A 26,804-nucleotide genomic window follows, 5' to 3' on the forward strand; every position below is an offset into this window, starting at 1 on the left:
TATTTATTCAGATTACTATACGCGAAGACCCAAGCACTATGTGAAAGTGATGTTCATGCCTTGAGAAGAGAACTGTCAGACTACCAGGGCCTCATTAAGACTTCCTGGGCTCTAGGCCCTTTGCCTTCATGACTATTAATAAAGAATATTAAAATTATACCTTAACTTCGTGAGCACAAAAATGAATATAATCCAGTATGGGTTGCATTATTTTTTTTTTTTTTTCTGATTTTAAGGAAAACGTTTTCGTGGGCTCCTAAAAGCATGGCGGGCCCTCAAGCTGTGCCTCCTGCAGTTTGCTATTGATTGTGATGCGTAAGTTTGCCTTTCTCTGATGCCCCAGGCAAAGGAATGACCCCTTCACCTCCTCGTCACCAACAAAACCATGACCACAAAGCCTTGATAATAAGTGGGGAAAGGGAGGGCGAGGAGGCCAGCAGGAGCAGCCAGCAAGAGCGAGCGTGCAGCGGGGTTGACCCCCCCACCCCCGCGCCGATGCAACCAAAAGTCTGTCACTTTGTTCAGGCGTGAAGTTTTGTCACGCTGGGCGCCAGGGCGTGGCAGCGCGGGAAGCGTCTGGATTCCTGAGTCTTAGCTCTGCCTTTTTGAAATGGGAAAAGATGATCCAGGAGTTTCCACCACATTACCCCCGCCAGGCAGGCCCGATCTGCCGCTGTAATCACGGAGTAATAATGGCTCTATCAAGCGGTCCCCTGGAGCTGCTCCTGCTACCGCGTGAATTCCTTGCAGACCTCGCTTCCCTCCACCAACACGCAAGGCGCAGTGGTTTTTAAGAAGTCAGAAATCAGCTGGGGTGCTTAAAATGTCATTCCCGATGTCTACTCTTGCTTCTTTTGCTATTGAGCGCCATCTAGCGAGACTTAGGTTTCATCGCATTGAAAAAAAAGTCCACGAAAGAGACCCAGCGGGACCTCAGCCCAGCCAGTCAAAGTGAAGCCTGAATTTTACAGGCAAGCTGAGGTGAAACCTTGCCCTTGGACAGGATCCAATCAAAGGAGATGTATCGCTTTCTGTCCAACACGTGAGTAAAATGGGACAGCGCAAAAGAAGGAGATGATGATACGATAAATGTTAGGGAGATGAAGGCACTGAGCACACAGCCAGTAGGACAGGCGGCAAGAGCAGGTCAAGGTTGAGGGGCGGAGCCGGAGCGGGGGTGTCTCGGGGGGCACGATCTTGAGTTGGAGAAAAGGGATTGAGACCCTCTGAGGTCTGGCAGACAGGGAAAGCCTATTTTCAGGCCTGATAAACATAAGTGCACTTGGGACCAGAAACAAGAGGCTTGAAAAAGAGGCAGTCTTGGACCACCAGGGACCTATGATCTCCATGAATTTATAAACTTTTTGGTGACGAGGACCACGATCTTTTTAACTTTGACTGTAAAATGCCTCAAGGTGTTCCCTGCAGGCAGGGGACATCATTTAAATGCTTTTTGATCACTTGATGGAGAGCTGGGAAACAAACTTTCTCAGTCACCAACTGGGATTGCTTTTCAGTACCTTTGAAATGCACACAGAAGACATTATATAAGTAAATCCAGGGGAGAAACTGTTACATCCAATGCGCTTGCACTGGAAATCTCAGAATGATACAAGTATTTCCAAGCCCCACATGGCAGCTCACTTATTTCAAGACACATTCATTGCTGTCATATTTGAACAAGAGGAAAAAAATTTGAAGCCACTGTAGTATCAGACTGTACTTTCTACAAGCAACACTCTGCCTCATGAAAGGGTGGAGCAGACAGTGGATTTGAGCTTTTGTTTAGTTAGGGGAGCCTTTATTTAAAGGAAAGCATTCATAGAGTCTGATACGTCTGCGAGTGAGAATGGCAATGCCAGTGTTGGGGCGGGGGGCCTCTCATTCTTTTTCCCTCATCCCTTATGAGCCCCTTGGAGTCCTGAAGTGTCTCCTGGAAACCCCATATTTGAAAACCTCTAGAATGATTTAAAAAGCCAAACATTGTAAATAGATATGAATGTTAATCTTGGATAATACTTACTAGCCAAAATGGGCTTCCGTTTTCTCACTGATGAAAATGATGTCAGCAATATCCATATGGATTTGAGAGGCTGCTGTGAATATGATTGAAGACACATGTTGAAAGTGCCCAGCACTGTGCCAAACAAATAATGGCCCTTGATAAGTGTGGGCTCCCTGTTTATGTAAATAACTGCCCTTTCCACTGAAGCTGGAAGTTCAGGGTCATGATCCCCAGGGACACTCCAGGGACAAGGCCTGAAATGCAATTACATGTCTCTTCTGAATACAGCCAGCATCTACTGGGATGCTAGTAGACTAGGCCCGGACCTCTGGCCAGGCTGGATCTGGATCTTCCCACCAACTACTAATGAGCAGCCACTGACACAGATCTGCTTGCTGAGGTCAAGTGCCCTGGACTGCCTCTACGGAGAGACTGTCAAATATGCTGTGTAGAAGAGCTATCTGCATGGCTTAAGAATAGAAAGCTAAGTCATTTTGCCAGCAAACAATTATAGTAAGCCCAGAGAATGCCTCAAATCATACTATGTATTTATTAAACGTGGTACAGGATCATGGTGGAGTCTCTCTATAGTACCAACAGTAAAAATAAATGGTTTGGGGCAGACGCGGTGGCTCACACCTATAATCCCTGCACTTTGGGAGGCTGAGGCGGGTGTATCACCTGAGGTCAGGAGCTCAAGATCAGCCATAACCAACATGGAGAAACCCCATCTCTACTAAAAACACAAAATTAGCCAGGTGTGGTGGCACATGCCTGTAATCCCAGCTACTAGGGATGCTGAGGCAGGAGAATCACTTGAACCTGGGAGGCAGAGGTTGCAGTGAGCCAAGATTGTGCCATTGCATTCCAGCCTGGGTAACAAGAGTGAAACTCTGTCTCAAAAAGTAAATAAATAAATAAATAGTTTGAAGGGAATTCAAACAAATCCAGGCAGCGAAGGCAATTATAGACCAATTTGTCTACACACTAATCATGAGGATTTCACTTCCTCGGACCCAAACACAATTTGATCATGACTTGAAAATATTCTAGACAATGGCATCTACTTTTTTCTCCCAAATCTACCATTGAGCTCTAGTCTCTTTGCCCGCTTCTTTCCAAGCTTTCGACCATGTTCAGAACAAAACATTTTCAGTTGTTGCAGCATAGCATATAGATTATTACTATTGATCAAATCAATAGCAAAGAGTAGGAAGTTCAAACTAATATGTCTTGTACACATGCTCTGGGATGTATTAAGGAAGAGACAAGAGACCAGGCGTAGTGGCTCATGCCTGTAATCCCAGCATTTTGGGAGGCTGAGACAGGCAGATCACCTGAAGTCAGGAGTTTGAGACCAGCCTGGCCAACATGGTGAAACCCCGTCTCTACTAAAAATACAAAAATTAGCTGGGTGTGGTGGAGGGCACCTGTAGGCCCAGCTACTCGGGAGGCTGAGGCAGGAGAATCGCTTGAACCTGGGAGGCAGAGATTGCAGTGAGCCGAGATGATGCCACTGCACTCCGCCCTAGGGAACAAGAGCGAGACTCCATCTCAAAACAAAAGGAAGAAACAAATATTGGTATGGCCTACCCATGAATAAGTTCATTATTCTAAGGAAAAATGTCTTTGGGATATGGCAAATAAAGACAATGATAACAACATAGGGAAAAGTTTGCTTACAAAAGTTCTGCTAGTTAAACTTCCATTCATCTTTCATAGAGCCAATCTTTTCTATCCCTTCCATGGCTCTATCTCCCCAAAATCAGCCCACATCCAGTTTTCCGTCTTTGCCTAAAGCCTAAAGTTTTAGGTGTCCCTTGAAAAATGACATGAAAGTAAAGAGGATCATAAAAATACCTAGGGAAAATATGTTTAAGGTAATAAGAGTGGAAGCAGTGTGAGTTGCTCTACAAATTACTGTAATAGTCTCTTGTTTTGACTCTAATTCTAATTGCCTTCACTTGCCATATTAGCAGAGAGGGCCAATTTGTTAGCAAAGTGGTCCCACAGCTCCCCCTTGGGGCTCTGCCCTTCCCTGGAACTTGTCACACAGTCCATGAAGGGATGGGGGTGAGACCAGTCAGAGGACTTCAGCACAAACAGGCATGACCTTGGTAACATCACTGATTCTCAGCTTCCTCATCTGTAAAGTGAAACAATTAGTCGAGAAGGTCTCTAAAATACCTTCTAGCTCCAAAATTCTACCTGAAATGTAAAATTTTATATATTGATAAAAATAAACATTAAAACAATCAGTTGGTCTGAAATTCTTAGAGCTGAAGGTTTTGAAAGTCTAAGTTGGTATTTGTTGAATGAATGAAGGTTGTCTTAGCTGCCTTGTACCCATGAAGGCGTACACAGCAAACAAAACGTAAGCTTGGCGATTTAAAGTTTCCTACTACTTCTCTGTAGACTGGTCCTGAATAAATAACATGGAGAAAGCAAGCAATTTATAAACTGGGTTGAGTTTGTTCTTCAATTATACCCAATTCAGGGCCCCCAGATTTGGAAAAATTTGTTTTTCCAGTGTTGCCTACTATGCGCTTTACTGATGCATAGGTCATTCCTTGCTGAGCTAAAGGAAATTATGGCAAAGCAGCTGATTACGTTCTCCGCTCAAAGATTCACAATAGACATTAGCTTATTAACAACTCTAAGAAGTTTAAAAGTAAAAAAAGAAAGGGCTAGGATTGGAAGAAGAAAGAGCAAGATAAAAGAGGAAAAATCTATTATATTTATTTCACATAGCATTTTTAAAAACTTAGTCACTGAACTTCTTTTTAGTGTAAAACTTATCAAATCCTGCTGAATTAAGTTCAGCAAATGTTCCCACTTGGGAAATATTGGACCAGATGATCTCCGGTCATCCTAATTCTAAAAATTCTTTCTATTTATGTATCTTGTAAAGCACAATTCTGATCATATGCTTCCCTTGCTCAAAAATCCTCCATGGCTCCCACCTGACTATAAAGTCCAAATTCCTTAGCACTGCATTTAGATATTTGCCTTAACTTACCTTTCCAGTCTTAGTTCCCTTCTTTTCCATCCACAAGTCTCTGCTCCTTCCTAACTGGGTTCCCTCTGCTCTCTCTTCCCATTTCTGTTGCTTTCCCATTTCTGTGGCTCTGCTCATGCTGCTGGCTCCAGTTGGAATGTCTTTCCTAGTCTTTGTATGGACAAATGCAACTCACTTTAAATTCTCACGTCAAAGTGATCCCCTCCATGATGCTCTCTTCTCCAAACGTGTCTTCCCTAGAGCTTATTTAAAGCTCTGTACTGGTGGCCAGGTGCAGTGGCTCACGCCTATAATCCCAGCACTTTGGGAGGCCGAGAGGGGCGGGTCTCCTGAGATCAGGAGTTTGAGACCAGCCTGGCAAAACCCCATCTCTACTAAAAATACAAAAATTAGCCGGGCATGGTGGCGGGCACCTGTAATCCCAGCTACTTGGGAGGCTGGGCAAGAGAATCACTTGAACTCAGGAGACCGAGGTTGCAGTGAGCCGAGATGGTGCCACCGCCCTCTAGACTGGGTGACAGGGTGAAATTCCATCTCAAAAAATAAAATAAAATGAAGATCTGTACTCTACAAGATATTGGGCTTCTTGTATAGCATTATTTGTATGCATTACTTACTTCCCCTAAATTTCTTGGAAGAATGGCTTTACTGTTGCCTGTTCCCTAGTTCTTTGCACATAATAGGTATTTGGTTAAAGAATAATCTGAAAAGTAAGTGGCTGACGTGATTAAACAGGAAACCTTCCAGGGCAGAAACAACAGTGGTCTGATGACAAGAGGCGTGTTCTGGTTCTGCCATCAGCCCTTGGGGACTCCAGCCAGTTGCTTCTCTACTGAGAGCTCAATGTGCTCAGCTTTATAAGGATAAGGAAGGGCAGACAGTGGCCTCTGGCCTTCCAGAGCTAAATATCTGAGATTCTCTTGATTTCTGATCCACTTTCCAAACAATTGGAGACAACTCTGTAGAATTAGGAATAGAGTAAAATAGAACAATTAATGACAAGAAAGAAGAGAGTCTAAATGTTAATAGGGAAGAAATAATTCATCCAAAAGAATGACTCTCTAACATTAGGGCCTTAGCAAGAGACCAAGATAAATTTATATTTGAAATCAGGAAATCATCCTGAGTTCTCAAGGCCGTGAACATAAATGATGACTTTACTGCTTTATAAATGCTTACTTAAAACAAAAAAACTAAGTAACAAAACATTCCTGATTCTCTAATGCAGCGGTTTTCAAAATGTGCTCCCCAGACCAGATGCATCAGCATTACCTGGAACTGTTTTAGAGCCAGAATTCAGTCCCCATTCCACGCTGCCTGCACAGGAACTCTGAGTGTGGGGCTCAGGAATATGTTTTAACAAGGCCTCCAGATGATTCAGATGCACACTGAAGGTTGTAAATAATTATATTTGGAGCTAAATATAATATCACTTGTATCTGTAAATTCATTTTTCAAAGATACAGAGTGTGGTTCTCTTTTCCCTCCAGTCTGATATCACAACTGTGCAACCCACTCCAAAATGAGGTAATAGCAAATATATTTGGTCTCTTGCCTTTGACTGCTGCCAGTTCCATTGCTGAGTCATACATTCGCTAACATCTGCCCCATTTCTTACAGCTGATCAAGCAGATCCCTGCAAGTTCCTGGCCTGCGGCGAATTTGCCCAGTGTATAAAGAACGAATGGACTGAGGAAGCGGAGTGTCGCTGCAAACCAGGATATGAGAGCCAGGGGGGCCTGGATGGTCTGGAACCGGGCCTCTGTGGCCCTGGCACAAAGGAATGCGAGGTCCTCCAGGGAAAAGGAGCTCCATGCAGGTGGGTCAAGCATGCTAACTTCATAGACCCAAGAACTCATTACTCATCCTTCTGAGAAACCCATCATTAGAGTAAATTCATACGGTCCTTTCAACCCATGGTTTTTAAACTTTAGTGAGCATAGGAATCACCCAGAAAAGGGCCTGTTAAAACAACATGGCTGCACCTTACTATGCCCTGTTTCTGATTCAGTAGGTCTGGATGGGGCTCAGGTAAGGCTGATGCTGCTGCTTCTAGGATCTCACTTTGAGAACCCTGCTCCAGGCTTCCCGGCAAGAGTTCCTAAAGACCAATAGGGAAGGAAGAAAGAACCTGTATCAGCTTTAAAAGACTGAATACTTGGTCTACTACCTTAATTGGGGATGCATTTGTGCATAAAATTTGATGTTTGAAAGCAAACATAATAGCTTTCATCATAAGAAAGCTGGGAAATACAGAAAATTATGAGAAAAAAAAAAATCCCGTTAATTCAACACATTATCTTTTGGTGTTCATGTTCACATGAAATTGATTTATATGGAATTTTCTAAAGCACAATAGATTCAGACTTTCTTGTTTTATAGTCCTCTTTTTTAAACTTAGAATGTTTCCCCATATCATGAAATATTTTTGTAGCATCATTTTTACTGATTACATAATGGTCCATTTTCTAGATGTGTTACGATGTGTTTAACCATTCCTTCATTTCCAGACAGAAAGGTTAAGAGAAGCTTTTTAGAAGAAGGAAAAGGAGGCAAGATACAAATGGCTTTCTATTCAGGAACCAGACTTTAGGTGTTATGAAGGTGGCCTTATGAGCAAAAAGGGAGCAGGAAAGTTTCCATATAATGCAACCTATATTACAGACAAAGGATGAACATGTATTAATAAAGACAAACATCCGAATATTAAAATAAGCAAAAAATACAGAGGTGTGATTCATAGAAGAAACTCACATGACCAGTAAAATACAGAAGATTCTGGATCTCACTATAATCAGGGAAATCCAAAAACAATAAGGAGATACCATTTGAATTTGGCACAAGAAGATTGATGATACTCAGTGTGGGAATATGGAGGAAAGCAAGTTCCATCAAGCATTGCTGGTGGATATACAAACTGGAAAAGCCTTTTTTCAAAAGAAATTTGTCATTATCTATAAAATTTTAAATTTGACTCAGGTACTCTACTTTTAGACAACTATTTCTACAAAAATAGTTGTACCTGTGCACCGAGTTATGCTTACAAAAATGTTCACAGCATTACTGCTTTGAGTCATGAAACAATTGTATAGCCCATCAATAGGGAAATGGTTAACCTAGAGTGCAGTACATTACTGTGAAACAGCAGCTAAAGGCAGCAATACATATAACTCTACTGGAGCTGCCATAGAGGGAAAAATAACGTATCATTAAATGAGAAAGCAAATTGCAGCATAAAAGATCCTGTACATGTAATAAATTAATAACAATACTGTACTTTAAGTATATTAGGTTCAACCATATGGCACTGCCATTTTGTCAGTCACAAATCATCAAATATTGGCAGTTTTTCATGGTTCAACCTAACGTGTAAGTGAATTCATAGCAAAAATGTGGAATAGGTACACAACTATCATTCCAGTTAACAATGAAATGGAGTGAAATTGAGGTCCGGGATTTTTAATAATGAGAATCTATTCATGTATCACTTGTGTAAATTTTGTTTTAGGCTAGTCAAGTGCAGTAGTAAGAAGAGGGAAAGAAATAGAACAAGCATTTCCATTTGCAATTGGCCGTAAACAATCAGCTGAGAGAACTCACTATGTTCGGAACCAGCCCACATTTGTAATTTGAAAGAAGGGTTGGGCTGGGAGCTGTAATCCCAGCACTTTCGGAGGCTGAGGTGGGCAGATCACCTAAGGTCAGGAGTTGGAGACCAGCCTGGCCAACATGGTGAAACCCCGTCTCTACAGAAACACAAAAATTAGCCAGGCATGATGGCACATGCCTGTAATCCAACCTATTCAGGAGGCCGAGGCAGGAGAATCGCTTGAACCTAGGAGGTGGAGGTTGCAGTGAGCCAACATCGCACCATGCACTCCAGCCTGGGTGACAGAGCAAGACTCCATCTGAAAAAAGAAAGGTTGAGGGGTGGAAAGAAAGGGTCAATGAACAAGGCTGGATTAAAGTGAATAAGAAGAGGGTTGTATACTGCTTTTGTGAACAGGAATGTATTCAGTTTTTATTTTAATCGGCCCTATTTGGTATTTCAGATGGCTGTAAAATTCATAATTTTAAACATTTCTCTTTCTTTAATGAGAAAGATTACTTTACTTCTAGGTTGTCGTAAGTGAGATCAGTAAAGCAAGGCATAAGGTGATCCGGAAATAGACACCTCTCGAACAGGTTGGTGGTGCTCTACTTCCTCCACCTGTGCCTGTCTCTGGGGCATAACATGGGATTCAACTACATCAGAAAATTGATGCTCCTTAGACTAATGGAAAGAAATGAACATTTTTGAGCACCATGTGCCGGGCACCCTGCTAGATGCTGGGCAATAGATGAGAGGAAGCGGGGAAGGAAGAAAGAGAGGGAGGGAGGGAGGGAAAGATGCTTAATTTCTTCAGGAAGAAGGGAGAAGTTCCCATATCAGCCCAATTTTGCCTTTTTCCACTTCCTGAATATTCCTTTTTAAATGTTAAGTATTAACCCCTGATATCCTCAGCATGACGACAAACCCCTGTTGCCCCTACGAGCTACTTCAGACAGATTCTCATGAAGAAACAGGACCACAGCAGTGCTCTGAGGATCCCTTGTGCATCTCCGTGACCTGCTCCTCCTCCCGTCAGTTCTTTCTGTTCGTCCCAAGATGCCATCATTTATGTGATGAAATTTATTTATATAAGGATTAGCCGACAAATTAAAACCCAATCAACCATAGATAAGACACTGGTTACAATTAGAGGCTTTAAAGTTTGACCCAAATTTAAGTTAAGAGCTCTGCCTCCAACGAGGTATGACTTTAAGCCACTTCCCCACCCCCTGCCTTTAAGCTCCAAATTTCTCATCTATCTAATGGGAATAACAGGAATAAATTCATGGGTTTCGGTAAGGAATAAATTAGATGCCTTTCAGTGTAAGCTACTCACTACTAGCATTATTGGAGCTGTTTCTGTCAACAAAGGGTAGCCCTGTAAGGAAAAACTAAGATTCCCTACCTGGCACTTAAACTCAGAAGCAAATCCATGAGAACACCAAGTGCTGCAACTTTGAAAACAGCGTTCTCTAAAGAACTGTAAATTTAGCTGCTGTTTTTGTTATTCTACCTGAAAGTGATGAGATGGGGAAATGATACTGAGGGCAAGTGCCCTCCGGAGAAGACTACCACTGACACACAAAGAGCAGTTTCCATTACTTCAGTTACTTGTCATTGTTTCTCATTACATTTTCACCTTTATTTTTCCTTCTATTCTTTTCCTCCATCCAATATTTATAACTATACTCCATACATTTTTTACCGTTCCCTCAATTTTGGATGTCATATACATACATTCTGTCATACTAGGAACTTACTTGAAACTTCCTTTTTTTGGTATAATGAGTTAGGCTCTTATTAATCACAATTATCAGTATGCATACACAAAAACAGAGTGCAAATCTAAATCTAACAGAGTAGATTCTGACTTTTCCTTTTCAGGTCTTAACATTCTCACTTTTGTACTTTAATTTAATAGGCCTAATATGCTCTCTGTGACATTACTTGTAATAATGAAAATTGTTTCTAAATATAGGGGACAGTTTCAGTAAATGATGGTACAAAGTGACATTCATGAGGATGTTTTAATCATATGGATGTGCTTGTTGTAATCACAGCAAAGTCACAGGTTCACTCACATGCTACACCTCAAATGGAGAAAAGGAGGTCTAGTTTTTTTTTCCCTCTCAATAGTTATTACCAACTCCCTTTTGCACTCTTTCTCCACTGAATAGTGGGTAGGTTTGGTTAGTGAGTAGGTTTGTGGGAGGAAAAGGTTGGGATTTTATATAGTCCAATTTAAAGTAGTCCAAACTTCATCTGATTAATTATTTGAGCAATCACTTTAGACAACTCAGTTCGCTTGGAACATATAGTGAGGTATGGCTCTCCTGGTCTTGACAGTTCTTCTGGAAGTTTTCTAGTTCCATATTCCCCTGACCTGTGATCTCTTAGTTCTGATCCCAGGCATCTGCCCCCTCCCTGGCATTCTCAAAGCCTTCAAGTCTCCCAACCAGGACAAATTGGAACCAAAAATGCTGCCTTAGGTGGTGGGACGGGGAACAAGGAAACTGTTAATCAACTTCCTTTAAAAAAATAAATACAGGCCTGGCACAGTGGCTCACGCCTGTAATCCCAGCTCTTTCGGAGGCCGAGGTGGGTGGATCACCTGAGGTCAGGAGTTCGAGACCATCCTGGCCAACATGGTGAAACCCTGTCTCTACTAAACATACAAAAAATAACCGAGGGGGGTGCCGGGCACCTGTAATCCCAGCTACTCGGGAGGTTGAGGCAGGAGAATCGCTTGTACCTGAGAGACGGAGGTTGCAGTGAGTTGAGATACCACTGCACTCCACTGGGTGACTGACAGAGCGAGACTCTGTCTCAAAAAAAAAAAAGTACAGCTAGGGTCTCACTATGTTGCCCAGGCTGGTCTCGAACTCCTTGGCTCAGTCCTCCCATGTCAGTCTACCAAAGTGCTGGGATTATAGGTATGAGTCACTGCACCTGGTCTCAACCTCCTTAAACTGTATTTTTCCTCCTCTCTCCTCTGCCTTCTTCTCATCGAGCACTAGGACTGGAATTTTCTGTCCTTCTCCCATTCCCTGAAATTGTAATAAACAGATGTTGAGAGAAAGAAAAAAGTTTAATAAGGGAATATATATAGGAAGATAGCTCCTAAATATTATGCCCATTTTATAATGCAAAGAGGAAAAACACAAAATGTAAAATGCATATACACTACCAATAGAAATTATGTATATAGGAAAGTCTAAAAATGTTTATTTTTTCTTTAAAAAAATTTAACTGACACACAATTGTACATATCGATGGGGTACAATGTGGTATTTCAATACATGTATACATTGTGTAATGATTAAATCAGGGTAATTAGCATTCCCATCATCTCAAACACTTATCCTTTCTTTGTAGTAAGAACATTTAAAATCCTCTCTTCTAGCTATTTTGAAATATACATCAACTACAGTCATCCTACTGTGCAGTAGGACACCAGAATTTATTCCACCTACCTAATTGTAACTTTGTACCCATTGACCAATCTCTCTCCATGATACCCTCCTCCCTCCCCTCCCTGGTCTCTGGTAACTACTGTTCTATTTTGTGTTTCTATGAGATCAGCTTTTTAAATTCCACATGAGTGAGAGCTTGCAATATTTGTTTGTGTCTGGCTTATTTCACTTAATATAATGTCTTCTAGGTTCATCCATGTTGTGGCAAATAACAGGATTTCATCCTTTTAATGACTTAATAGTATTCTATTATATATAGTATATATTATATATAATTACATATAAATTATATATAACTATATTATATATAAAACTATATAATTTATATGTAATTTTATAATTATATATGTGATACATATATATCACACTTTATTGATGAACACAGGTTGACTCCAAATCTTGGGTATTATGAATACTGCTGCAATATATATGGGAGTGCAGGTATCTCTTTGATATACTGATTTCATCTTCTTTGGCTAGATATCCAGTAGTGGGATTGCTCGATCATATGGTAGTCCTATTTTTAATTTTTTTAGGAACCTACAGACAGTTTTCCATAATGACTGTACTAATTTATATTCCCACCAACAGGGTATAAGGGTTCCCTTTTCTCTACATCCTCGATAACACTTGTTATCTTTTGGATTTTTGATAATAGCCATTCTAACTGAAATAAGGTGACATTTTATTGTGGTTTAAATTTTATTAGCAATATGCTATTATAGAGTTGTTTTTCAGCAACTACAACTCAGAACTTGACTTGAGAAATAAATCTATGTTTTGTAATCCTTCAGTCCTTCTGAGACCACTGCCTAAGAAATAGTAAGCCAACTAAAAGACAAAACTCAGGGCAAATGCTGAAAGCACACTTCTTCCAACTCAAGTGGAAGACACCTGCAAAAATATATTATCTATTTTCACTTGTCATGATATTAAAACTAAAATAGTAGAAAGATGTAGTTACTATTAATGTTGATAAGCCCAAGAAACAAGATACTATGTTTTTGCTTTCTTTTGTAGGTTGCCAGATCACTCTGAAAATCAAGCATACAAAACTAGTGTTAAAAAGTTCCAAAATCAACAAAATAACAAGGTAAAATCATGCTTTCTTTTATAAGTTGGTTGTAATTACTAAACTTGACTTTTGAAGGAAATTAAAAACATTTCTGTCCCTCGTTTTAAATAGAAATAAGCAAGATATTTTATAATTTACTGTTTTAAGGGGAGGATATTTTCTAGTGCAAAAGGGTATTTCTAGTGCAAGGGGATATTTTCTAGAGTCAGAAGGCTGGGACTAACCGAAATGTGTAGATAAAACAACAGAATAACAAAACCAATCCAAGTATCTTATAATATTCCCAACCATTTCTTATAAAAATATACATGTAATTTATCAAGTATATTTTAAGGTTGAAATCTTTACAATAATAACTTATATTCCTGGCATTGAATAATTTTATATACTTTCAATTTCAAATAATAATCAGCTAAAGGAAAAATATGCAGAAAATATGAAGAAACAAGATTTGTGAACAATGAGTAACTTCAAAAAATTCGTAAAAGTTCACCTTCAGATAGATATTTTTCAGTGTCCTAGACATCTCTTTTAAAATACTCACTTAATCGACTTATTTTACTAAAATAATTTTATTTTACAAAGGAAAATAACTTGTCTATAAGCAATTTATATATAGTTGACATAGTTTTTTAAAATAACTTTGGGGAAAAAAGCCTTGGACAATCTTTAGCCTAAAACTACCCATTTTCAAAAATTATAGTCTTTGATAGAAACAACTGGTGATAGTCAGCCAATGTCTACTTTATCTAAAGTCTACAGTGCTGGATAAAAACAAATGCCTCAAAGTTTGCACCTACAAAAGTTATCACAGTCAATACATGATCAAGGATACTGGGGTAATCACACCAAATGCTAATAATAATTTTGTGTATCCAAGTGCATACTGAGAATGTGTGCCACTTTAGTTTCCTGAAACAAAGAAAATTGGAAAAAAAGAAAAAGTTTAGACTAGGGCCATAAAATGACAATAGGACACAGGATCTGATATTGACAAAATGTCCAACTAAATCCTGAAGTACCAGATAGAATTATGGATCACATTTCAAATAAATAAAAGGAAGTGATAATTTTCACAGTAGGAAGTAAACTTGAAGAACTACATCTTACTTCAAGGCCGGAACAAGTGTCAGTGCTGATTATTCTTGGCTACGTGGATTTCTGTGTTGACGGACACTCAGAGGAGACATGAGTTCCCTGAGGAAGCATGCTGTAATACATTAACGGTGTCTACTATGGTTGGATGGGAATATGGTGACTCATTCACAGACTATCTGCCACTCCTGCTCCATGAGATGGGTCAGCCTGAGAATTTACGCTTAAGAGGGCATGGAGTACATTTCTAGTCAGTTATAAAGTTAAGCATATTTTGAGGCCATCTTCAACATTTCAAAGAAGATGTCATAAATGGCAAGCACATCCTCTTATCTACCAGTGGCAGTAATATTGGAATGAACCATTGGTTTGACCTTGGGTGGCATTTCTTAAGTTCTTAAAACTATTTCTCTTTCAGGTAATCAGTAAAAGAAATTCTGAATTACCGTAGAATATGAAGAATTTAACCATCAAGATTGGGAAGGAAATTAAAAACTGAAAATGTACAATTATAATTTAGGCTATCTCAAGAGAGATGATTTGCTTTCTCAAGGAAAATGGGAGGCTGGCATATTCACTGGTCATCAAAATCCAGGCATACAGTCAACACTGAGAATCAGCAGACACCATATTTCAAGTATAGAAGAGTAATATACTTGACAACCAGTAAATTCTGAAGAAAAAGACACTTATATTAAAACTCCAAATGCAATCAGTGAAATACATTTTTACTAGTCTTGGATGATAGTCAAAGTGATCGTAAACCAGGTTTGCTTACAGCTTCCCTGAAAATTTTACTCATAGATCATTTGCAACAAGCACAGCTTACTTATTGTTTAGGGACTGAACAATTTATTGGGAAGCAAACTCTTTATATGCTAGAATGTACATTTAAAAGAGGACTATGTATGCAGGGAGATGCAGGTCTCTCTAAATGCATGAATGTATGTAGTGTGTAGGCGCTGTAGTGAGTGTATATATGCTCCACACTACAATGTCTGATAAACACAAACCTCAGTTTGCAGTTATTAGGCACACTAGTTTTATACGCAACTACTGCTTACATAGTAGACTGTTTTGTTGCCAATAATCTTTGAATTGTTCTTTAAAAGAAACTGAGGTTCAGATATACATACCATGGAAAATCTTACTTTTCTTGTTACTACACAAAGCTATTTTTAAAGAAGATGGTATATTGGGAGAAGGGTGAAGTTGTACTATATGACATAATCAATTCCTGTCTCCTACCACAGATGACCAATGTCTTCTATAATGACCAGAATACTTCCTCGCACCAGTTTTGGTGTGTGTATACCTAGACTGGCATCAGTGTAATCCAATTCCATCCATTTTTAATGCGCTGCTTAATGAAAAATGAATGTCTGTATCTCTTTCAAATGTTCTAATATCAGATATATTTGCAAAACCTTAATTTCAATAAAGTAAAAGCACTATACTCATAGGTTTTTAATGAGCCTATGTTTTAGTAGATATTCTCTAGATTTGCTTTATGTATTCAATAAATGATTTTAAGCATGAAAATTTGACATGAAAATCATGCCAAAAGACAACAAAGTAGCAAACACAGAAAGCAACATTTAACAGTAAGCTTCAAAAATAAAAACAGGCCAAGCACAGTGGCTCACCCCTATAATCTCAGCACTTTGGGAGGCCAAGGCAGGTGAATCACTTGAGGTCAAGAGTTTGAGACCAGCCTGGGCAACATGGCGAAACCCCCATCTCTACTAAAAATACAAAACTTAGCTGGGTGTGGTAGCACGTGACTGTAGTCCCAGTTACTCGGGATGCTGAGGGAGGAGAATCACTTGAACCCAGGAGGTGGAGGTTGCAGTGAGCCAAGATCACACCACTGCACTCCAGCCTGAGCAACAGAGTGAGACTGTGTCTCAAACACGCACACACACACACACACACACAAATAAAAACAAAATGTTCTTAATAATGGAGACAATTTTTTGGGAAGTGGTAGTGCCCCATAAGGGTTACAAACCCTCACAAACACCTAGCTTTCATCACCATTCCCATACCAATCCTGTCTTCCACCACAGACGAACAATGTCGTCCTATAATAACTTCATTGACTACTTCCTCACACTAACTTCGGTGTGTGCGTACCAAAGTGAAGATCTATAATGTGGGACAAGGACTTCAAGGTGAAATATGATGACAAGGTGCCACAGAACAAAGAATGGTGGCAAGAGTTGGTGGCAAGAGGTGTACCTACCCACTTCCATATCCTTGGAACTTCACAGAGGAAAACAAATGATAGAAGCATGATAGGCTGACCAAAAGTACATGAAAACATTTCATCAGGAGAAAAAAGGATCTATCACTATCACTCCTGTATAATGTATTCCTCATTCCCTATACTGCTTGTGCTCTAACTAGTACAGGAAATGTAGTTTTCTATGGAGAAAGAGAAGTAGGTAAAAGCCCTATATTCTGTGGGGAGGGTCCCATTTTGTGGTAAGTGTCTCTCACTCTTTGGATCACCCCTCTTTTGAGTTGGTCTTTTCCAATCAGCCAGGGAAGAGCTGATGAGGTGAGACAGCCAAAGTCTCCTTCCACTCAGAGGACCCACCAGGATCATGATAGGTTCTTGACACAGGGAATGGAGCAGCTATATTCAAGGCCTTAGGGAGAAGGAGCCTTCTTTGGGTCCCCAGTTTTTACATCCTGTGTCTTCTCACAGATTAGTAAGGGTCTGGAGAAAGGCAGCCAAAATTTGGTGTGTCTCTAATCTCAGCAAAATAAGTAGCTGTCACTCACATGGAGTCCTGCCTGTTTCCCGGATGGAGATCACATAGGAAATTTGGGGCCAGTGTTCAAAGAAGTTTCAATCGCCTTGAGTTCCTTGCTTCTTCCTGCAGCCACCTAACACAGTGCTTCCAGCCCTGGCGACTGGATCAAGCTTCAGGAGCCCAGAATTCTCTCACTTATTCCACCTGAAATATGGCAATAAGTGCACCATTTACAACCTGTTCATGACACCCTGTAACCGTATTGAAAGCACAAGATGCAAATGGAAATTCTACACAGGGAGCATTTGTTTATTTGTATTTCCAGTACATCAGTTTTTAGAGAAAGCATTAGATATACACTTTTAATGAAATGAGGAAAACCTGACAGTTTGACTAGATGAATTTTCGTAAGTAAAAAGAAAACAACCAACTTATAAACCTGTGATTTAAAGGTAAGATGCTACTTGGTACAAATCAGGATTAAATGTGTAGATATGGACATACAGAGTAGAATAACCAACATTGGAGACTCCAGAGAGTGGGAGGGTGAGAAAAGTTTTAGGGATGAAAAATTACCTATTGGGCACAATGTATGCTTATCTGAGTGTTAGGTACACTAAAAGCCCAGATTTTACCACTATGCACTATACCCATGTAACAAAACTGCACTGGTACCCCCTAAATCTTTTTTTTGTTTGTTTTTTTGAGATGGACTTTCGCTCTTGTCACCCAGGCTGGAGTGCAATGGCGCCATCTCGGCTCACTGCAACATCTGCCTCCCGCGTTCAAGCGCTTCTCCTGCCTCAGTCTCCCGAGTAGTTGGGATTACAAGTACCCACTACCACACCTGGCTAATGTTTTGTATTTTTAGTAGAGACGGGGTGAAACAGGCTGGTCTCGAAGTCCTGACCTCGTGATCCACCCACCTCAGCCTCCCAAAGTGCTGGGATTACAGGTGTGAGCCACCACGCCCGGCCCTAAATCTATTTTTAAAAAAACAAATTAGTATTGAAGATTCTCCTTTTGAATGTGCATTAATTTTTCCTGATTATCTCTTGAAAAACTTCTGAGACAGCTAAGCTTGTTTCATATATTAGGTTAGCAATGGGGAAAGAATACACTGATTTGAATTGAACTAAAGCGTTCTCAAAGATGCGGTCCCAGCAGAGCAGGCGCTACCTCTGCCAGTCTCTCCATCTTACCCTTCCATGAGGCTTATGTACGGAATGCCTATTTACTGCTGACCTTCTCCAGTGTGGCAGTGCCATTCCTATATGCTAAGAATGTATACACTGAGCATATCTTGATCCAAGTTTTAATAACCATAGGTTCTGATCCTATAAATTACACATTATTCATTCTAAAACTTAGTAGAGATCTACGAGTGCTCTATGTCCTAAAATGTATCAGTGGTTCCAAACTGGGGGTGCAGAATCTTTAGGGGCACACAATCGGTCTCTTCCACTGCTGCTCTTTTCTTTCCTTATTGTTACAACTGTTCCCCCCACTCCAACGTGTCCTTATTCTCATGTTTAGGTATCCTCGGTCCTTCCGTCCTTGTTAGTTTATCTTCTGGGAGAAATTTTAAAACTCTCAATATTTGTTATTATTGGTAATGATAAATAGGGAAGACCTGTCACACCTTCTCAATTTGTGGAATGACAGAGAGGCAACCCTTTGTAAGTCCACAGGAGCTACTAAAAAGTGTTTGTTTTGGTTCTTTTTGTTAACATATGATTGGAGCAAAGGCTTTGATATATTTTTCAATCTAGAACTAAATTACTTGACTGCTCTGGATCTGTTACCTCTTCCATAAAAGGAGGCAGGTCTATCACTAACATGATATTAATTGGCTGGCTGATTGACTCAACAAATATTTATTCTACTGATCCAAGTACTCTTAAGCTACTTCAGGTAAAAAAAAAAAAAAAAATGATCTTCATGTTTGGATACCCTAAGAACTATAGTAATAACCTGTGAATACAAATGTCTTTTTAAAAATATCCAATTAATAAAGCTCTACAAACAATACCATTATTCTTGCCTGTGGATTGCTATTCTCTAAGTGTTCACAACCACCACTCATTTTCCACTTAAGATGATCTTTCCTCGGTTGCTTGCAAAACAAAATGGTTCACAAGAATGACCTATGAAAAGTCATTACAGAAGCAGAATGAGCGTAACAAGAGACTGCCTTTGTGTGGCCCTGTGCTCCCACATGCACTGTTTTGTTTCTTCCTCACATTTTCACCTTTCTCTGAGAAGGTGCCATCTCCCCAACTTTACAACTAAGAAAACTCAGCATTCTCTTAACGTATGCGAATTAGAGTAACTTCCTTTTCCCAATGACTTCCCATAACCCATAATGCGTATCTCAACTGTGTTACCAGAATTAGGAATTACATTATAATTGAATCAAATGTGAAAACATTCTGTCCTCTCATTTTAAATATTTTATGCATGCTGCCTTTGCAAAGCATATGCTATGGAAGGAACTGGTATTAAGAAAAGATTAGTTCTTCATATACAGTGGTTTAAACTTCTAATTTTAAATCTCAGTTAAAATGACTGATTAAAATATGAGTGAATTTACTTTTGACTTCCACAGTTTTAACCTAGCACGCATGGGCTTGACTGTGAACATGGTAAAGCAGCTGCATGAACACCATTGAGGACACCATTCCTGCTATTTCCTTTAAAAGGCTGACAGGGTCCTAAGTTTCTCCAGCAAAGGGGCGTCTCTGCGCATGTGCATCTAGTGTATGTAGGTTACTGTAAGTCTATCTGTATTAGGGCAGTTGCCCTGCTGGCCAAAATTAACTCAGGAAACTATTTTAAATAGGTAAGTTCTAGGACAGCTGTGTGACATGATTAGAAACATTATGGCTTAAAATTAACTATAATTGTATTAACTATTACAGTCAAAAACTAAGCACTTATAACAATGCTTTGCTGTGATACGTTTCTTACAAATTTCTTAAAACATTAGATTCTCTCATTTAAATAAGTTTAACTCTTTAATTTTCCATCTAGTGCCTATTAATGTATCTAAAAGATACACAAAACTATTTCTGAAAAACGTACTGAAGAGACACGTAATTAAAAACCAATTTGGCTACTAAATTTTGTTCAAGAACTTTACTCACTACTGGTTAGGAACAAAGCTTATATCCTACACACATAAAAACACCAATTAAAGGCGAGAGATGGAAGAGAGAGAATAGGTCATTTATTTCAGTAGCTACACCTTCTGTCACCAATCACAGGGACTAAATGACCCAAGGATGGGGGAATCTATGCAGTAATACAGGCTTCAAAAGATAATCACATTTGCATTCTCAATTAATAGCACAGACATGACCATTTAACTCAAGACAATCATTTGCATGTATCATAATAAATAAACATTTCTATACTAAGACATTATGAGAGAATCAATTCTGAAGACAGTGTCTGTGGCTCACAAACACTAGTCAGCTGGGAAATACTTCCCTAACTGAGGTAATCTTTCTAGGGAAAAAAGAAATCACTGGAATTTCATTTCAAAGGTTAGGGTCTGTAAAAACTGGAGAAAAAAGCAGTACAGAGAATAATTTTACTTTATAATTTTATTCTAAAATACAACAAAACTCCTTAGAATTATGTCAGCATAACTCCTTTATGTATTTTTGTCTTTAAATTCCTAATATGAAAGTCATAAATATTAGGCTTAAAGCTGCTGACATTTGAATCAATACTAACAGCACACAAAGAAAACATTTTAAAATTATCAGTTATGTAAAACAAGCACTTACTAAATACAAGGACTTCTGAATTACAAAGCTTATGAAACAGGTCTACAGTTACCAAAACCTCAAAGGCCAAAAAAGACACTAGGAATTTCTTAAAAAGAAAGATGTAGGAAGCAGAACACTTGCTAAATCAATGAACAACTTGGACAAGATTCTTATACAAAAATCGCTATTGAGATGAAGTTGAAAGAATATTTGAATTCAGTCCAGTTAAGCCACTATGCCACCTAAAATCTATTTCCTTTCCTAAGTGAAACAAAACTTATCTCAAAACTTTTAGGCATTTAAACAATCTGAATTTCCTTTATTTTTCCATGGAATATAAAAAGAATATTCTGACAGCAACACACATTTCGCTAGCAAAGAAAAGCAAATCTGTGTTGGATACTATTTAGTACCTCTTATCACAGAATACATCAAATACATTAAGGCTCTTTCTAGAATTGTAGAACTTAGAAGTGTTTCACTCAAACTAAGACACTGCAAAGGAGGAAAATAACAGATTTTCCACCTTTAATGGAAATTTCCAAAAATTTCTGGAAATGTCCATAAAGAAAGTACACAGCTTTTCAGACCAAAACATTAGTGCCTGGATCATTTTAAGTGGCTTAGTTATTGTAAGACTGTAAGCTCATGTTTTATTACTCCAGTTATATGGTACTGTGCCATCCTTAAAAAGTATTTTGAATATTGAAAAAAGTTCTCTTTTCCTAGAGAACAATGATGATGGATGTAAGGTAGTCTTCTGGCAAAGGATGAGAAACATGAGAATGTCCCCAAGTGTAATAGTTAGAGAATAATGAGAGTTTTAGGAGTTACAGCGGGATACAGAAAAATAATTTTTAGGTCCAAAATTTGCTACCATAATTAACCTTAAACAAATTCACCAAAAGCCATGATTAATAAAATCTGTTCACTTTATAGAAGTAACTCTAACATGATTATGGAATGGTTAAATCTGGGGGCACACACCCTACCTAAGTACCATGGCAAATGTTCCCAGCTGTAAGGCTGGTGTGTAACATCTACTTTAACAGATTCTGCAGCATGGCAGTTGCATAGGTGGGCCGAGCCTGTCTGCTCTCAATCGCATTCTGAAGGTACTGGATGCCTCCACAGCGTTCCCAGATTTCTTCAAACTGTCTTGGCAAGATCTCAGCACCACGCTTCCGAGTCAGGCCAGTCTCCTCAAGATTCAGCTCACACATCTCCATGTCGTCCTTACCTGTATCCGTGAGATATCAGAAAATTACCATCTCTCTCTTCAGGACCATTTCTTACCAATTTTATTCCTGAAATACCTATTAATTCTCATAGATTTGAAATCTTCCTAAGACTTTATTTTTCTCTAAGATGGAAATCTGCTTAACAAAATCACCAGAAACAACTAAAATTTGTCCCCCATCAAGGACTCTTTCAATTTTAATAAACACTGCTATTGATCAAACAAATTATCAGAGTTAATAAAAATGCTACATTTCCTCAAGCCATTACAAATCAATGGATATGATGAAACACAAATGGAAAGGTTTTTAGGATACAGGCAAGTTTCTATGTGCTAAGAACATAATTTAATCCAAGCAATTTCACATTTATAAATGAGTTAATCCTCAATGAACTGGAAATATGACTTAACCACAAGACTACATCCCTCAACCCTGAAATTTAATAAATTTTTATATTATACATTAGAATGTTTCAGTCAGAGAGTTTATGATCTTTTTTGTTTAATAATTTGTTTTTCATGTGAATCATACACACCAGCCACAAGTAGGATGGGTGGCTTGTCAGGATGGAGTTCCATTTGCCGGGCAATCCATGGTCCATCAAAATGGGCATACCACCAGCCTTTTTTCTTATTCTGAGGGTCTTTGTACTGGTCAGCAGGGCGAATGAATGGGATGCGGAAGAAGCGTTGCTGTCGGTTCATTTCAATCTCCTGCTGCCTGGCAGGAATCTGAGCTGCTGGGTTCTGCTGAGCTATTACACAGAACAAGGAAAGTTATACCAGCAGCTCAAGGGAAAAGAAAAGAGCCTTTAATCCTAAAATATACCCCCAATAATTTTTTAAAAAGTAGAAAGGTCCCTAATAGTAAATTTAAAACAAAATGCAAATATTTATTGCCTACAAATTAATAAAATTCAGAGTGTTACTTCTTAGAATTGTCTTTCCCTTAAGAAGTTTCTTAGCATTGCAAACACACTAACACACACACCCCACCACCACCACCAGCAACAAACCCCTGTCAGATTCCCACAAATCACTGTAACAGTAACCTAAAATAAACTCACATAGCAGGAAAACAAACTACTATTATTTACTAAATTTATATTCTTCGTCCAAAGAGTTCAAATTTGTCAAGTAACTTTTATTAGACTACTTATGATAGAACAAAATAAACACTAATTTCAAAAATCTGAAGGATGTAGACATTTGTCAATTTAATCACTATTTCCACAAAAAGTAGAAGTCTTAAAAATTTTTTTCTTTTGCCAACAAATTTTAGGATTTAAAATGACCAAATAACACGGATATTAACAATATTTAGACAACCATATGACAAAAAAAAACTACCTTATAACAGTAAGCATAAACTTTCCCTTAAAGATACTTACTTACTCTGAAATCAGATTTCTTTTGGAATAAAATCCAATGAAGTAAGCGCAAAGTATGTAACATTTGATTCTCCTTGTCAATAGAAAAGAAAAATCCTTGCTTTTCTACTAGTACTGGGCATTTCATTCATATCAATCGTTCATTCCTAGCTCAATTTTCATTACTTAACAAGTAGGTTTTTATTTTATCTGCAAATGTAAACATTTCCCTGGGGCAATGACTTTACATCTTTAGCAGTATAATAAGTTTGGTTAGCCTGTTTAATATGTTTCATACTCACAGAACTTCAAAAGTGGACCAACCATTTACAGCAGCTCAATTAAGAGTCTCACTATGAAAATCTAAGTGTGTCAAAGAAATACTGTAAAATATACATATGATATAAAGTCGAGAACAGCCACATGGCTTTTGTAAGAATTTGCAAATACTGAAAGGATGAAAATACTCTTATTCTACTTTTTATACCAACAAATAGCAAAAGCTTTATAGCAGTTGAATTTATTTCTTTGCAAACCAGAGAAAGCAAAAAGCAGTTAGCAAAGCTAAATATGCCTATGAAGGAACGAGAGGCCCGGTTTTGTTAGTAACTTTAAAAGTTGCATCACATATTAACAGACATCTGCTTATCTATTCTTTCACTCCTGTTTTCCCAGAGCTACTTACAGTTCAGTGTTTCTACTTTAAGTTTTTAAAACCTCCTACATTGTGGAAAATGTACTAATTCAAAAGTAAGAATTTTAAAACCTTCCCTCCATCTTAAGTAGTGAATTAGAATTTAATGTCCAGTTTACGAGAAATTTACCATGATACTGGTAGTCATTCATTAATTAATGAATGACTTTTTAATTTGAAGTAAGTCTCCTGTAAGTTAAGATACTGGATAAAATTAAGAAACTAAATAGAAAGTCTTTGATAGCTTTTCTTACTAATGGGAGAACTGAAATTTTGTTGGGGAAGACTAGAAAGGAATACTTATCTGGAAAAACACAAAGATATAGACATTAAAAGATTGAAACTAATATTCTAAACAACTTTCCCTCATATTCAATTGTGTAATCTTCAAATGCAGCCCTATAAATTATAAGTAGCACTTCAAAACATCAGGTCCAACCAGTAGGAAAATGAATGTGACATTATATCCAAATCATTACTGCCCAACTAATTCTACAAGAGATTTACTGTACACTAAGGTGACTCAAAGCTTTTAAATTACCAAAGAATGTGTATCATAAGACGCTATAAACGTAACAATAATCTCCTCTTTCTATTTAAGGAGGTATCATTATTAAACCTGTATACACTATCACATTATCTATAAAACTAAAATACCTTTGGACAGAAATGCAGACACCATCAGTGTTTGAAAATACAGTGACCAAAAACCAGCACCTAAAAGTTAGTCTTTATTCTAAAAGGTCAGCTGCTATGTTAAGAGTTTTGCTACAATAAGAATTATGTACTCTCTCAGTTTAAAATGCTAGTCATTTTCTTAATGTAAGTAATTTGATAAAACATTAATTTCATTAGATTTTTTGTAATACATATACATATTGGAGTGATCCAAATAAAGCATCATCTCAAATTAAAATGTATCTTAGTATGGATATAACAACTTTAACACACTACAATTCCACTTAAAATTGTAGCAAAACAACGTTTAATAGAAGTTAGTATTTTGTAAAGTATTTTAACCCATCTTCCAGTTAGCTCATGAGTTACCACCCATTGACTTACGTGAACTGTTCAAAAATGGTGCAAAATCTGTGAACAAATATTTTATGTTGAAGAAAAGATAAAAATGCCAAAACTGTTAAATGAGCAGTTTTCTAATTTATAAAAGTCTTCCCATCAATTGAGGTGGTGACTGAAAAGTAAATATCCTATCCACAAGCCAAATATTCTCAGAATTACCTAAAAGCAGGTGCTGCTTTCTGATTTTTTTAAAAGGCTATTTTGACTGATTAGGCTTAGGAAATTTCTGATTGAAGCACATATAAAGAGGACCAAAATTTAAAAATCACACTGCATTTGTGATTTTTGGAACATATATCCAAACAAAAACAATGACTTAAGAGAGATTATAGCACCTTTCATACATTACTAGAATTTTCATAGAAAATAATGAGAATTCATCAGAAACTTATATATATTACAGGAGTAAAAACATTACTACTTGTTGATAACAGTACGTTTTGCTTTCTTTAAACTGTCTAAATCTTAAACTTATGCTATTTTTATTTTATATTTTATACTACTTTCAAAAATCATTGTTTTAAACAATTACTATAAATATTTACTAGGTGATTTGCTACTGCCCAAAGAATTATTTCTAAAAATCTCCCTCTGCAGTAAATGAGATGAGAGCATGCTCATCCAGGACTGTATCAGGAAGAGAGTCTGAGGCTCCTTACGTATTATTTTAAGAGTTTACCATTAGCTGTCAACGTATTACTGTTTAAGTCAACAATACGAAGCTACATTTTTGTTAATCATAAGTTGTCATCATTTTTTCTCAAATTAATGAACTGTTCCTTCTAAATATTAGACTACACAGCACTTCCTTTTAAAGGGTGTTTGGCTGCCACATTAGGAAATCATCTAAGTATAGAATTTTCTCAACTGAGCTTCTTGGTGCTCTTTAACCTTTGCTTTTAGCTATGCTCCTGTGTCAGGATGAATTTTATATAAGAACATAAAGAGAAAGAGAAAAGCAAAAAAAGTACTTTTCAGAGCAGAAGTTACATTCGATAAAATATATCCTGAAAGCGACTCATAATCAAGTTCTCTGAAGGCTTAATATGTATGTGTGGGGTTGTGTTCACATAAATTCCTAAATTAGTTCATAAACCTTGATAGAAACCTTAGGAAATTTTCCTAATCTACTCTTTTGTTTTCCCAAATAGTATAGTACAAACAGAAACAGTAGTTGAACCAGCAAGGTGAGCCACATATTATTTGCATCTTTTTTGGGTAAAGCTAGATGAATAAGGTATCAAAGTTTGACTCACAAATACAATAAATAGGTGTATATTAATTTAAAATGTGTGTGCCAAATATTACAAGAACCTCTCTTTGTTTTAAGAAGTGTGATCACTCAGATGTATTAATTTTGAAATACAATATAATGAAAGTCTGTCAAGCTAAAGGTAGTAATTATAACATTTACAGCTAAAAGGAACAGTCCATTGTCATTTTTTGCAAAACAAAGGTAATCTGTGGTCAGAACTCAGTACACAGACAGTGAACAGCTAATGTAATTGTTTGGTTGTGTTCAATTCGAAGAGGAAAAAAATGAAACTGGAGAAGAAAGTGGTGTCACAGTGTTTAGTGTGGCTTCCACCTGCCACTTCTTGGTTACAAGTGACCTCCCACTGC

General features: G+C 38.0%; 2 protein-coding genes across 3 annotated transcripts in view; one reads left to right on the forward strand and one right to left on the reverse strand.

The window, feature by feature from the left end:
* Positions 1 to 15,719, forward strand: part of IMPG1 (interphotoreceptor matrix proteoglycan 1) — a 152,139-nt gene extending 136,420 nt beyond the window's left edge. For both annotated transcript variants that reach the window (XM_011942932.1, XM_011942933.1), the window contains 3 exons: positions 6,645 to 6,843; positions 13,110 to 13,182; positions 14,678 to 15,719. In XM_011942932.1, the coding sequence (XP_011798322.1) occupies positions 6,645 to 6,843; positions 13,110 to 13,182; positions 14,678 to 14,710 (305 nt within the window). In that variant the 3' untranslated portion in view covers positions 14,711 to 15,719. The remainder of the gene's footprint in view (positions 1 to 6,644; positions 6,844 to 13,109; positions 13,183 to 14,677) is intronic.
* Positions 15,720 to 20,610: 4,891 nt separating this feature from the next.
* The window catches only part of MYO6 (myosin VI), a 92,445-nt gene continuing 86,251 nt past the window's right edge, over positions 20,611 to 26,804 (reverse strand). The window contains exons 32-34 of the mRNA XM_011942955.1: positions 25,164 to 25,190; positions 22,574 to 22,792; positions 20,611 to 22,037 (exon numbers count right to left, since the gene is read on the reverse strand). Of these exons, the coding sequence (XP_011798345.1) occupies positions 21,838 to 22,037; positions 22,574 to 22,792; positions 25,164 to 25,190 (446 nt within the window). The 3' untranslated portion in view covers positions 20,611 to 21,837. The remainder of the gene's footprint in view (positions 22,038 to 22,573; positions 22,793 to 25,163; positions 25,191 to 26,804) is intronic.

The sequence above is a fragment of the Colobus angolensis genome, unplaced genomic scaffold, assembly GCF_000951035.1.
Source record: "Colobus angolensis palliatus isolate OR3802 unplaced genomic scaffold, Cang.pa_1.0 Scaffold213, whole genome shotgun sequence".
In the NCBI taxonomy this organism is placed as follows: Eukaryota; Metazoa; Chordata; class Mammalia; order Primates; family Cercopithecidae; genus Colobus; species Colobus angolensis.